Source organism: Rousettus aegyptiacus, unplaced genomic scaffold (assembly GCF_014176215.1).
Source record: "Rousettus aegyptiacus isolate mRouAeg1 unplaced genomic scaffold, mRouAeg1.p scaffold_m13_p_14, whole genome shotgun sequence".
NCBI lineage: Eukaryota > Metazoa > Chordata > Mammalia > Chiroptera > Pteropodidae > Rousettus > Rousettus aegyptiacus.
In genome coordinates this window covers 24944751-24958474 of record NW_023416289.1, presented here as the reverse complement: position 1 = coordinate 24958474, position 13724 = coordinate 24944751, and the positions used below count along the sequence as shown (strand labels likewise).

The following is a 13724-nucleotide window of genomic DNA, read 5'->3' as shown; positions in this document are numbered from 1 at the left end:
ACACTTTATTGTGAGCCACTCCAGGGCAGGTGTCCAGGGGTTCTAAGCCCCTCAGTGGACCACTATGTGTGAGCTGGACTACAGACTATTACTGGGCAGGAGGTACCACCACCCCATCAGAGCTGTTTGTACGAAACTATTCTTCTTCAGAATTACACCATCCAGAATGGCACTCCAAAACATGGTATCTATCACCAGTATAATGAGCCTGATGAAATTTAATGTTCCATTCAAATAAAATAGTAAAGCGTATTTGTAGGCCTTTATCAGCTTTCTATGTAATAAAAGAAATCATGTTTTCGCTGGTTGCTTTTCCTAATTTTTTCTTCTTGTCTTGCCAACACTGGGAAAATACAAGAAGGGAAGAAATAAAGAGGATTGACTGGGTAGGGTTTTGCATGAGATTTGCATGTGATACTAAATGTACCTTTGCACCTTGTGCTTGAGTAGAAGAGCAGAACTGGGGAGAATGAAATACTTTTTGCCAGGAATCCTGCTGCTGAATCACCTGCTCATCATGACTTTCCTCAAGAGTTCAAGGAACTGTGAACATGTTGTGGGGCTTCCCTCTGTCTTTAGTTCTTGCTGGTTTCTAAACCAGAGATATCAATTACTGTGCAGACAAAGTCAGAGCATGGAGGTGTTTTGTATGTTATACTTGTCTCTTGTTTTCTGAAAATCTATAGGTATTGTGCTAAAAATGAAATATATTTGAATGCTTATTAATACATTCAGGTAACTTAGTGTCTACTGGTTTAAAACAGGGTCTTCCAGATGAATGTGCAGTTGAATTCGAGATCTCCGCCTACCTTCTCTTTTCCTTTCCCTTTGCCTCAGAATCTGAGTTCCTAGGGCCTGGTGTACTTCCCCAGCACCAGGGAAACATCACTGTTTCACCTTCACTGGCCTCCAGTTGGATTTCTCATCCCCCCAGCTAAAGGCTGCCCACCTGATGGTCTCTGCAAGAGCATTCTCTCGTCCACCCCACACGCGCCTGCATCTTTCACTCCCTGCACTTACGTATCCCTGCTCTTTTCAGGAGACTCACTGACTTTTCCATACCTCCCCACTCCCACCCAAACCCAAAGAGTCATGATAGTGACAGTGAGAGATCGTCAGTCTTTCTTGGGCTAAAATAGGCCACCTTGTGGTTTCTTTCCCTCTGATAGTGCGGAAGCACTCCTTCAGGAAACCATTCAGCCACTTTTCTGACATGAGATTCTAAGACCCATTCAGCACCTTCTCCCCATGCCTCACAGAGTTTTAAACCCCTACGAGCTGCAGGACAGAAAGTAGGCCCCACACTCAGGTCTCAACCTGATGTCTCCAGCTCTCTCTCACTGTCTTCAAAGAGCATCCCCACTCTTTCTGTGGCCTGACTATATACCCTGCAGCCTGCTTACTCTCTACCTTAGAGCAATGGTTCTCAAACTTGACTGTTCATTTTGACACAAGTTGCTGGACCCATCCCCAGAATTTCTGACTCATTAGGTAAAGTCGGTAGAATACTAGTCCCTAGTAATGATAATGGCACACGAGTCCCAAGAACCTGTGAATATGTAACCTCAGTTGGTAAAAGGGACTTTGTAGATGTGATTGAATTAATGATTTGAGCTGAGGAGATTATCCTGGATTATCTGGGTGGCCCAATGTCATCACAAGGGTTCTTATAAAAAGGAGGGAGGAGAATCAGAGTCAGAGAAGGCGATGAAATGATAGAAGCAGAAGTCAGAGTGATGCAGCCACAAGCAAAGGAATACAAGAGGACTTTGGAAACTGGAAAAGGCAAGAAATGAATTCTCCTCTAGAGCCTTCAGAAGGAACACAGTTCTGCTAACAACTTGATTTTAGCCAAGTGAGACCCATTTCAGAATTCCGAACTCCAGAGCTATAAAATAATAAGTGTATATTGTTTTAAGCTGCTGATTTGTTGATAATGTGTTAACAGCCATAGGAACCTGAAATGAAATTGGGTTGGCTCATGAGAGTCTGCATTTCAAATAGGTTCTCAGGTGATGCTGATGCTGCAGGTGTAGGAACCAAACTTTGAGCATCATTGGCTTAAAGTGAAACACAAAACATTTAGTCCTCTGCAAAGTTTGCCCTCTCAGTGTCTGAATTGTGCAAATAGAAGTGTTGGTTTTGACAACTTTTACCTCCAAAAAGTGTCATTTTGGAAATCAATGCTTAAGTTGATTTTCTCTTTCTTTTCTGCCCTAAAGCTATGGTAGAGATCCAATAGGCAGTTGGCATGACCAGCCATTAAAAATTTATTGTATTAATAACTTCCCAACTATTATCTCACTATATTCTGATTTATTATTCTCTTTTGGAGAAAGTTTCAGAGCATTGTCCCAAAATCTCCATGATGCTGGAAAATAAAATAAGAACCTGTACATTCCAGAAGGGAAATAAGGCCAAGGGAGGTTTGCAATGGGCAAGATGTCTAAACCTCTGCTTCCCTTATGTCAGCCTGATATTTTTCCTAATTTCTTTTAAACATTTCTGTTCACCAGCTCCTCCTTCCCTTTCGTGTTCCCCAGGTGAACTTGGCAACACCTCTTAGTATTTGACATTGCTCCCTTCAGCCATGTTTCTCCAGATAATAATGTTGGCTTTCCATCCTGGGATGCTCACGTGGAGGTGACAGTGATGGTTACTGTGGACACCAAACCAGCCAGTCACATGTCTTGGGCCTGCCAAAAGGCCTCTGGGCCTTGCATGAGATGGGAGATTTCATTCTACTATCTCCAGGGCTCCTGGTAGAGGAAGAGAGAGGAGGTGCACAGAGAACGGAATATGTACAATAAATCTAATACCTTGGATGCAGTAGTTACTGCGGGATGTCAGTGCACAGTGAGAAAGAGTCAATTTAACTGTGGTCCTTGCCATTTCCTCCTCCTCTTCTCTCTTCCCTTTCTCTTCTTTTTCTCTTCATCTCTCTTTTATTTCTTTTTATGCCAGCAAGCAATGGAGTCCCACCTCAATTCCAATTCCAGCTCTACCTTTGCTAGCTCTGTGGTAAAGAACTAGGAGGTTAACCTATCTGATCCTAAATTTCCTTACTCATTAAGTGGGAGTGAATATACCTATCTCGGTTCTCTGATGAGAACTAGATGAGAGAATATCTGAAATATATCCGGTGTAGAGCAGGCACTCAATCAATGCTCTCCACAGTGGTGATTTCTACTCTCCAGGCTTCCCACCACTAAGTCCCATTCAGCCAACAGAGTTCACAGGAAATGCAAGGTATGAAAACACAACTTTAATGGGAAGCTCAGGTTTCCCTTTCATTCCAAGACTAAAACATTTTCCACTTATTTGTCTACATGGCCTTATTCTTCCAGTTAGGCATTCTTAGTGCTCTAGGCATATCACTTACAGAGAAATTAAATTTTTTGTTAAAATAATCAAATATGATGGTTAGGCCAAAGGAAACAAAGTATAACCACGGGAAAGCACTTGACCCCGGTGAGTAAAAGGTAAAGGGTCTCTTAGCAGAGATAGCATGCTGGATGTTCAGGAGCACAGGGGTCAAGTCCGTATGGCCATACTCGTTGACTGAGCTGAAATAATTTCGTTGCTTAAGGATATAGTCCTGGCCATAGTCCTCCAGCACATCAGGGGTGAGGTGATCTAAGAGGTCCTTCTCCAGCTTGTCCCTCATTTCACTTGTGCCCAAGATATCTAGGAGGCAAGAGAAAAAAGGAGGTTCAGATGCTAGGAAAGCCCAGACAAGCACGGTCACTCCCTAACAGAGATGCAGGCCCTTGTGATTTGGCTTCTGTTGGGAAGAACGAGCATTCCCAAACACCTTTTAAAACGTGTGCTTTATAACAGTACTTACTATATTTTTTAACAGAAACATACACCAATGACTGGGTTTCCACAAACTGAGTAGTCCATGTAAGCAGTAACCAGATCAAGGACAAACCTGCCTCCAAGTCCCCAGTCTCAGCGCCCTTCCCGAGAGCCACTGTCCTGATGAACAGAATAGAGTAGTTTTGCCTGGCTTTGGACATTATTTGAATGGAATCATACACTATGTTGAGTCATCCATGTTACTATGTAGTCATTCTCATAGCTGCATAGTTTTCCCTCGTGTAAATATGCCACAAATTATTTATTCATTATACTGTCATGGGCATTGGGATTGTTTTCAATTTGAGACTCTTAGAAATCATGCTGTCACAAACATCACAGTACATATCTTTTCATGACTATTATATACAATATAAAATATAATGTATATACTATAATATATATTATATATAAAATATGTATAAACATCATGAATTTATTAGTAAATTTATCATAGTAAAGAGATGTATATGTTTTTTAAATTAATCTTCTTTGAGGTAACTTATAGTTTTGTGTGTCTTTTTACATTTTCTCCTTGTTCATACCACCAGGAACAAACAAAAAAACAAAAAGAATCATACTGTACACATTTTCCAGGAATTGGCTTTCTTGTTTGTTTGTTTGTTTGTTTGTTTGTTTTTGTTTAGTAACAAATCACAAACCAGCCACCTGGCCCATAGCTACAGATTTAAACCAGAGCAGCAGAATTTTCCACTGAACGGCTTTTAGTCAACCACTCATCTATCACAGGACTTCCCCAGAGTTATTAAGTTTCACCTTTTTAGGTGACTCTGCCATAAATCACCTTACACAACATATCCTTTTGTATTTCAGCATTTACTTATGCCCCCGAAGTGTGGCTACCTGGTCAAAGGCACACTCATTTTGAATTTTATTAGTTACTGCTACATTCCAGGAAGATTGCAGCAACCCACGCTCCCTCCTGCAAAGTATGTGATAGCTGGGAAATTGCTGTGAGGATTGCCTTTGTTTGCGAGCTTGGGTGATTCTCCTGAATCAGGACTGCAAGAGATCTTTGCTGTGAAATGTAAGCCGAAGAAATCCAATTATACTCATGGGAATGCAAATGGAGTTGCAATTGTTGATTTCTTTTCATGAAGGCACAAACCATATTTAAAGAAATGATTACCCTGGCCATTATTCTGGAGGCTTCTGGGTCATGAAAAACAGGTTTGTATGAATTATTGTTCCTCCAACTACCTCTCCCCCAGTCTCTGCTTTCACAGGCTGGAGTTTTCCTTTTCCTCTCCACCTCCTCTTTAAGCACCTCATGGACTTTCTAACCATTCTTGTTACCCTTTCTAGAGTCTCTAAAGCTCTTTATTGGTGACAAGCCATCAGCCCTTTGTCAATCTTCATATGCCACTTCTCACACACACACATGTGTGCATGCACACATGTACACACACACACACACACACACACACACACGCCATTCCCCTGTTGCTTTGGGGCTACACACAATAAAATTGTTAAGACTACCTGCATCCAAATCCCACCTCTGTCTCATGTTGCTTCATACCAGCTCTGTGGCTTGGGAAATTCTTTAACTTCTCTAAGCCTCAGTTTTCTCTCTACAAAATGGGATTGCAATGGGTCAAGTGAGATTGTGCATGTAAAGTGCTTGAAACCTGCTAAGGAAGCAATATATTTTAGCTATTCTTACTGCAAGACACTAAAAAATCTGGTATGACTCTTCGAATATCTTCAGAAGCTCTTTATGTCTCTCAAGTTTCCTTTTGTTCCCCATTCAAGCATCATTCTCCAAATTTGAGTCCTTAGCCCTCCATTGTCTATCCTCTTGCCTTCGGATTGGCCATCGAATATCAGCTTGAAACTTAGGGCAGTCTGGTATAAAAAAAAGAATCTGGACACTTAATCTAGGGATCAAGTTTCAAATTTCCCACCATTATAGTGTGCAAGACACCCTAACTGGGGTGCATGTTATCCACCACACTTCAATGTCTTCGCCTGGTAAATTATACCAATTAAGCTTACCCTTTGGGGCTGTGTTACAGATAAAGACATATATGGAAAGGTTTGGGAGCATAAGCTGGAACAATATTTTAGAAAATAGTTTAATATCATTCAGTAAAGTTGAAGATAGCTAACTCTATGAACCAGTCATTCCACTACTGGATATGTGTCGTAGGAAAAATTATGTACATATACATGTGCCAGAAAGTTCGTAGCTGAATTCTTCATAGTTGTCCAAAAGTGATCCAAATAACCCAAATAACTGTAGAAAAATTGTGGCATGTTCACAGAATACCATATAGCAATAAAAATGAATGAACCACAGCCATAAATAATATAGATAAATTGTGAAAACATAATGTTCAGGGAAAGAAGCCAGATGTAAAAGAATGCAAACATGTCAAAAATCAGTACAGCCAAACTCTATTGTTTGGGGATACATGTATGGATGTAACACGGTAAAGAATAGCAAATAAACAATTATTATAAAAAGTAAGAGAGTGGTCACCACATGTTGGAGATAAAAGAGAGCTTTGACTGGAGAGGACCATATGAAGGCTTCTGGGTGCTAGAAATGTTTTATTTTTTTTACTTGTATGTTAAATACATGAGTTTTTATGTTATTTTATTAAACTATGTGTATATATGATATATTTTTCAATTAAAAAAATAAATAAGATCAACAACATCACGAAAGAATATATGGAAAGTAGCTAGTGTCTGAGAAGAGCAGCTCCCCCCGCCCCCAAATGTTAGCTATAACAATTTTGGTGAATTCTTGAAACCGTAACTGCAGGGTTGCTCTCTGATCCCAATGGAGTCACATCTCTGTGTTGGAAGTTTTCTTTGGCTGTGTCACCAAACCCTCAATCCTGCCAAGTTCAAAATCAAATTCATCATTTCCCCCCTTACACTAGCGGTTAGTCAGCTTTCTTCTCTCTGCGTCTTCTATCCCAGTCTTTCAGTCTGTCTCATTTGGTCTTATCTTTGACCCACTCAATTCTCTTCCCCGCCCCAGGAGTCCCTAAGGTCGTAACTCTCTCAAGACTTCATCTTCCCTCTATCTATTCTTACTGCTGTAGTCTAGCCTCTCAACCCGAGTGGCCCAGGTCTTTTTCTCTCTATTACCCTCATAGAATAGGCCTTTCATCCAATCCCGTTCCTCCTGGTTAACATTCAAACCTCTAGGGTTTGTTCTTTAGTGTATTAGAAATCCCTCTTAATATGTGGCCTTTTATTAGACAGGCTCTTTTACATCTTCACCTAAATCACAATTAATTGATTGATGGTCTAGAACCAAGGCCTGAGCCATAGAGGTGGGTCTACATCTGCCCAGAGTTCAGAAATTCATGGAGGAGAGAGGAGGGGATGGCCATCTCTCTGAGGCAGAAGGGAGGTAGGTCATATTCTTCAAAGGGGAGGAGGTAGTGTTTGAAAATATATGACATTAAAACTTAAGTACTTTGTGGAAAGATGCAGGTGAGCAACCAACAATTGAAGAAGCCGGCCCTTGCCCCTCTATTCTTAAAAGAGACCCAATCATCCCAGCCCCTCCTTGGTTGACCTCTGAGAGGTTCAGTTTGAGCAGAACAAAGGACCTTTAACATTCCTTCTAGAACAAACATTCCAAGTCTCTTAGGCTTAGATACCTACTTGTTTTGAAGCCTCCAGGCTGGATGACAGAGACTTTAATTCCCCATATTGAAAGCTCTTGTCTCATGATTGCTGAAAACATGCTCAGAGCCGCCTTGGATGAGCCATAGGCTGCCAACTTTACCATTGGGACAACTCCTATTAAAATAATGGGAGAAAAAGAAAATCAGGTCTGATGTTTTTAGTTGCTCATCCACTAAGTAGTTAAAAAGCACCCACCGTATGCCAAGAATTGGTACGAGTGGCTACTAAGGCAGAGAGGGGCCCTCTGTGTATATTCTTGGTTACAACTATTTGTCTGGCTTCCTTTACGTCTGCCTTCGTGGCTGCTTTATCACAGATTGTCCAGTGACAAACCAAGTCTATGGTTCAATCCCTCCCAGCTTCTAAGCTAAATGTTGTTTAGGTGGCATAAAGAGCACCTGCCCCAGCCTCTGACTTTTCTGTTTGGCCAACTACATTCTGAGGTTCTGGGTAGACATATCTTTGGGCGAGGCAGGAGGAAGACACTGTTCAGCCCATTACACCATCTGTAGTTGAACAGATAGGTTTTAATGCTTGCTGGAACAAGGAGTTACACATCCCATGGGAACTAGGGGGCTTCTCTGTAAGAGGGTATGATAAAGGACTTATTCTAGGAGGGCTAGCTAAGTTTGGGTGGGGGAAGATGTTCTTTATTCTACCTAAATTACGTTTAGTTTAGAAGCTAAATGAGATCGAGCCTTAAACAGGACCTATCAATGGACCAGCTATGAGGGAGGAGCTGTGAAAGGCAGAAGCAAAGGAAGCCAATTAAGTGAAGTAACCTTATTTGGAATAAAGGCCTCTCTGCAGATGTAATTAAGGTACAGATCGTAAGACAAGAACATATTGGATTAGGATGTGCCCTAAACCCAGTGATGGGTGTCCTTGTAAGAGATGATAAAGCAGAAGAAACACAGGGAAAGACCATGTAGAGATGGAGGCAGAGAATGAAATGATGCTGCCACAAGCCAAGGAATGCCTGAAACCACCAGAGGCTGAAAGATCGAGAGGGTGTTCTCCCTTAGAGCCTTCAAACAGAAGATCTCTTCTACTCTTTCTTACAACTTTAGTCAATCTACAATGATCTTAATAAAATTTTCAATTTAAAAAAAGAGCAAAGTGTCTGCACTCCCACATTCGTTGTAACATTATTTACAATAGCCAAGACATGGAAACAACTGAAGTGTTTCTCAACAGATTAATGGAGAAAGAAAACGTAGTATAATATATACAAAGGAATATTATTTAGCCACAGAAAAAAGAAGAAAATCATACTATTTTCAACAACACGAATGGACTTTGAGGGTCTCAAGGGAATTACATAAAGTGAAATAAGTCAAACAGAGAAAGACAGATACTATATGATCTCACTTGTATGTGGAATCTAAAAAACCAAGCTCATAGATTCAGAGAATAGATTGGTGGTTACCAGAGGTGGTGGGTGGGTGGGTCAATGAAATGGATGAAGGTAGTCAAAGGGTATAAACTTCCAGTTATAATATAAATAAATTCTGGAGGTGTAATGTACAGTAACTCCTCACTTAAATCATTGATAGGTCCGCAACTTTAAGGAAACCACATATAACAAAACCAATTTTACCAGAGGCTAATTAATATAAAAATAGATAAGTTCCTATGGCATCTCATTAACATTTTAATGAAACTATATCGAACAAAACATTATTCCCAGGCCTACTGTATTGCACAGCGACTATAGTTAATACTATGTAGTATTTTCGAGAGTTGCTAGGAGAGCAAGTCTTAAAAATTCTCATCACAAGAAAAAAGAATTTGTAACTACATGAAGTAATGCATGTTAACTAACCTAAGGTTATAATCATTTCATAATATATATGTTGTACACCTTAAACTAATACAATGTTATATGTCAATTTCATCACAATAAAATGGGGGAGAATCAGGTGGGGAAGAGCATAGGAGTTGAAGTAGAGATATCTGAAATAGTTAATGTCAGTTATCATCATTTTTTTTTTTACATTATTATTAAATCTTTGGTCTGGCTCACATCATTTCCTTTTGAGAAATACAGGCATACCTCAGAGATATTATGGGTTTGGTTCCCATAATATCAGCAATAAAATGGGTTGTAATCTTTTTGCTGGAAAGGCTTTGCTTTCAACTCATGAAAAAGAAAAAAAAAAAAAACATCACATCTGTGAAGCACAATAAAGTAAAGCACTATAAAACTAGGTATGCCTGATTCTTACCTCTCTGTTTTTATAGGAAGGCTGTCAGTCAACGTTCTGTCCTTGTTAAGAAGCAGACTGGCCAATTACAATACCTCATCCCCAGGGGATGAAGATTGGGTTGGTGCTGTGCATGTGACCTGAATTGAGCCAGAGTCCTGATATAGCAGTGGGAAGGAGTCCTGACACAACCACCAGGGGCCACTTTTGCTACCACATAGGAGAAGGTCAGCAAAGGAAAACAGAGCAGCAAAGAGGGGAGAGCAGAGAGTTGGAGGTGCTGGTGGAGGAGGCACCTGGGAAGTGGAGGTGAGGGAGGGTTGCAATAATGTCTTAAATCTTGGTTCCAGGCAGTTGATAAACTAATACATTTCTTTTTCCTTTTTTCGTTTAAGCTAGTTGGAAGTTTACCTGTCACTTAAAAGGAACAGTCCTGAGGTTTAATTGGTGAAATATAAATATAGCATCTCACATCAAACTTTTAAGCTCTGCCACAGATGACCAGCTGATTCTTATTTAAGTGATTTTTGGTTTTACAAAATCTTAGAGTTCCAAATGCAGCTCTTTCTTTTTACTGGTGAGAAAGGCCAAAGACGTCATAGCAACTTATTCAAAACTGCAACCCAGTTTGTGGGGTTATATCGTTCTCACTTCACAGTTTTAACAGATGAGGTGAGCTGGCTAGCTAGGAGGCAGTTTAACAGGGGCCAGCTGTTAATAGCTAATTCGGAGGCCAGCAATGCCTGTGTATTCAAGTCTCAGCTCTGCAATTGATGAGTAAAATAAGTTAAAATTAGGAAAATCATTTCATGTTCGTGTGCCTCTGTTTTTAATCTTTAAATTAGGAATAATGATAGTATATGCATCATAAGTTGTTGTGAAATTTTAAAGGATTAATATAATAGAATAGTACCTGGTACAAAGTAAACTTCATATAAGAGCTTCCTATTATTAGTACTACTCAAAGTTTTTGCAATAATATCTCAATACCCCAAAGGGATCCACATGTTCCATGTTTCTTAAAATAATAAGTGCACCTGCTCAGGATCTCCCATAATAGTTGTTTATTATGTGAATTACTAGGACCCACCCTAGACCTACTGGATCAGAATCGACATTGAAAATCAATCCAATTCTTTCGAATACTAAACCTTAAACCATTACATTAGAGCAGTACTTGCTTAGGAGATATCAAAACTGAATTCTTGGTCTCCCCTAAATAAGTAGCCATAGTTGATAAACAGTTCAGAACTTTGGGTCACCTGTTGTTAGGAGGTGACTTAACAGAATACCCAGTCAACAGTAGGACTTGTTTTAACCAACCACGTACAGACCTCTAGACTCTTTCCACCTATCCTGACTACAAATTGTCTATCCTTACTTAGCGTAACTACCATGAATGTAGCATCTAGAAGATACCAGAGTCTCCCACCCAGCTTTTCTGTCTGGGGAGCTACTCAGTGACTGCGCTGGCAAGTGAATATGCTCAGTTCATGTTGTTGATCACTCTGGCGGTCACCGTCTTTCTTTTGATATTACGGTATACTGTTGGTCATGGCTTAAACTGAGGGAGACTTGAATTACAATTTTGGAGCTTACAGAAAAATCGTGGAGACCCTCTACCTCACCCCCACCCTTCTCTGTCTCTCCTCCTCACCCTGACCCCTGCAGTGAGCTCAGACCTGGTCTTTGCCTGACTCTCTTGGTGTGGCATAAGAAATAAGTTAGAAACATTTCCTAAGGTTCTACTAGCCAAATGTGCTTGATGTTCTTTAAGGTAACACAAGTCCTCAAAAACTTCTAGTCTCAAAGATCAACACGTACTTGGAAATCTTTCTTTTTCCTAATATAAAGCTAACATAGGAAGAGTGTTCTCTAAGTGAATACCCAGCAGGGGACAGATATAGTGCAACTTTTCATCCTGAGGCTGTATAGGTGTATAGGTAGGGTGTGATATTTTGATTTATAATAAATATATATTCTGTCTTTTTCCTGATTTTAGCACAGAGCTCCTAAAACTCTTGGAATTTCCTAAGTGCCGAGAGCAACAAAGGGGTCTTTTGTTATGTCAATGAGGTGATTTCAGATAGGGGCTGGTAACTAGGAAGCCAACCTTGAGATTAGAGGGTTGAAGCTTTCAATCCTTTCTCCCTCCAACCTCCTTGGAGGGGAACAGAGGCTGGTGATTTGAGATCTATTACCAATAATAAACAGGTGGTAGATAACCTGGGTTTGCAACTGGCAACTAGCATCTGAAATGGGGGTGATGGAATAGCCTTGTAGGACCGAGCCCTTAACCTGTGAGATCTGATGCTATATCCAAGTAGATAACAGAATTGAGATGAATTATAAGATGCCCTGCTAGTTTCTGAGCTTTGTTTGTTGGTATGAGGGAACCGCCCCCTCCCCACATTGGAATTAGATGCAAGACACTTTTATATAGGGGTATCAGGGTCCCATACCCACAGCAGCTTTCTCGTTCTCTAATACCTTCACAAGCCTTGTCCTGAATGAGCTTGTCTCAAGAGGATGTAATGAGGACTCCTAGCCAGTTTCTGCCTCCTCCAAGGTCATCTGGAGTCAACTTGTCTTGTTCAATTCTTTGTTCGAGACATCAATAACCTGGACAACGTACCAGGGGAAAACTCCACTCTCCGGTAACAAACTCCGGTAACGCAGTACATTCCTTTATTGCATGTTTCCAAGCTGAAGAACGCAGACCAACCACATGCCCAGAGAAGCAGTATAACAAAGTGAAATGCTCAGTCTCTCTGACTCCAACTTGTTCAAGACTGTGTTGTTCCATGGTCTTCAGGCTAATAGCACTTGCTTTGTCTTGCATATAGACATGCTAATCATTTGAGGAATTCTACTTGCAGCTTGAGCTTCACAAAAACGGCCCCTCCTCTTGACATAAAAAAAAAAAAAAAAAAAAAAAGCCTAAACTCTATACTTTCTTGAGATGGATTTAAGAATTAGTTCACCCATCTTCTTGGTTGGCTCCTTCTCAATTAATAAGCATTTCTTTTCTCCAAACTCTGACATTTCGAGTTTGGGCCTTTCAAAGAATCAGGCACTTAAAATTTGGACTGATAACAATTTGGCTAGCCAGCTAAGAGGTAGTGCCCATGGCAGACTGGCCCAGGCTAGGGTTGCCCTCTGAGTTGGAAGCAGCTGCCAACACTGTTTTGCCATGAAAGCTCTGGAGGGACTTTCCCTAGCAGGCACTGGCTGTCCTTGGTACAAGGATCATGTGGAAGAAGGAGAAATCTTTGACTTCGGTCTACTGTCTGTTTTGCTTGCGGGGTAAGTTGCTCTGTGTGAGCAGCTGGGAATCCTTCTCTAATGTGCGCTTTCTGTCTCTGGGGCAAAGCCATCTGCACTCTTGGGACTTCCAGCTGAGAATAGGCAGGGTTGTAGGACTGTGCCCATTTGTTTGTTGTGTTTCTCTGTGAGCCTACGAACTCAGTTTGGAAGAAGGGTGAGTCGCCCTCCCATGTACAACCAGAAACTCTCTTGCCCTCCATTTGGACTTTTTCCATGGGATAAGCCAATTTGTTTTGCATTTGTTAGGGTACTCTGTTGGAGAGGGGACTGGTTTTAGGACTTGTACCTGATTAGTGAACTGTTTCAATTGCACTTGTTTGGCTTTTTGAATTTGAAATTGTAACTTGCCTAGTGTATCTGAGTATTTTTTAGGAGAGTACTCCATGTATTGTCTTGTGCGTCATTTGTGTGTCAATCTGAGTTTTCTCCAACCCCCCCATCCTCCAGACACGTGGCAGCCGCCATCTTGTGCTCAGACTCCCTTCCTGGCACCATCTTCCTCTAGGAAAATTTGCCACTTTAAATTCAGGAGATCTGAAGCTGCTCTTTTTACTCTCTTAGCTTTTCAGTTTTATTTTGCACATTTCTGTTTTTTTGTGTTTGTCAAAAAATCCACCTTAAAGGGCACCTCGCTGGCTTCTCATAGACAATGGA

At 40.8% G+C, this 13724-nt stretch overlaps 1 protein-coding gene across 1 annotated transcript in view; it reads right to left on the bottom strand.

The window, feature by feature from the left end:
- Positions 1-3320: 3320 nt before the first annotated feature.
- Positions 3321-13724, bottom strand: part of HSD17B2 (hydroxysteroid 17-beta dehydrogenase 2) — a 39596-nt gene continuing 29192 nt past the window's right edge. The window contains exons 4-5 of the mRNA XM_016165973.2: positions 7513-7650; positions 3321-3687 (exon numbers count right to left, since the gene is read on the bottom strand). Of these exons, the coding sequence (XP_016021459.2) occupies positions 3326-3687; positions 7513-7650 (500 nt within the window). The 3' untranslated portion in view covers positions 3321-3325. The remainder of the gene's footprint in view (positions 3688-7512; positions 7651-13724) is intronic.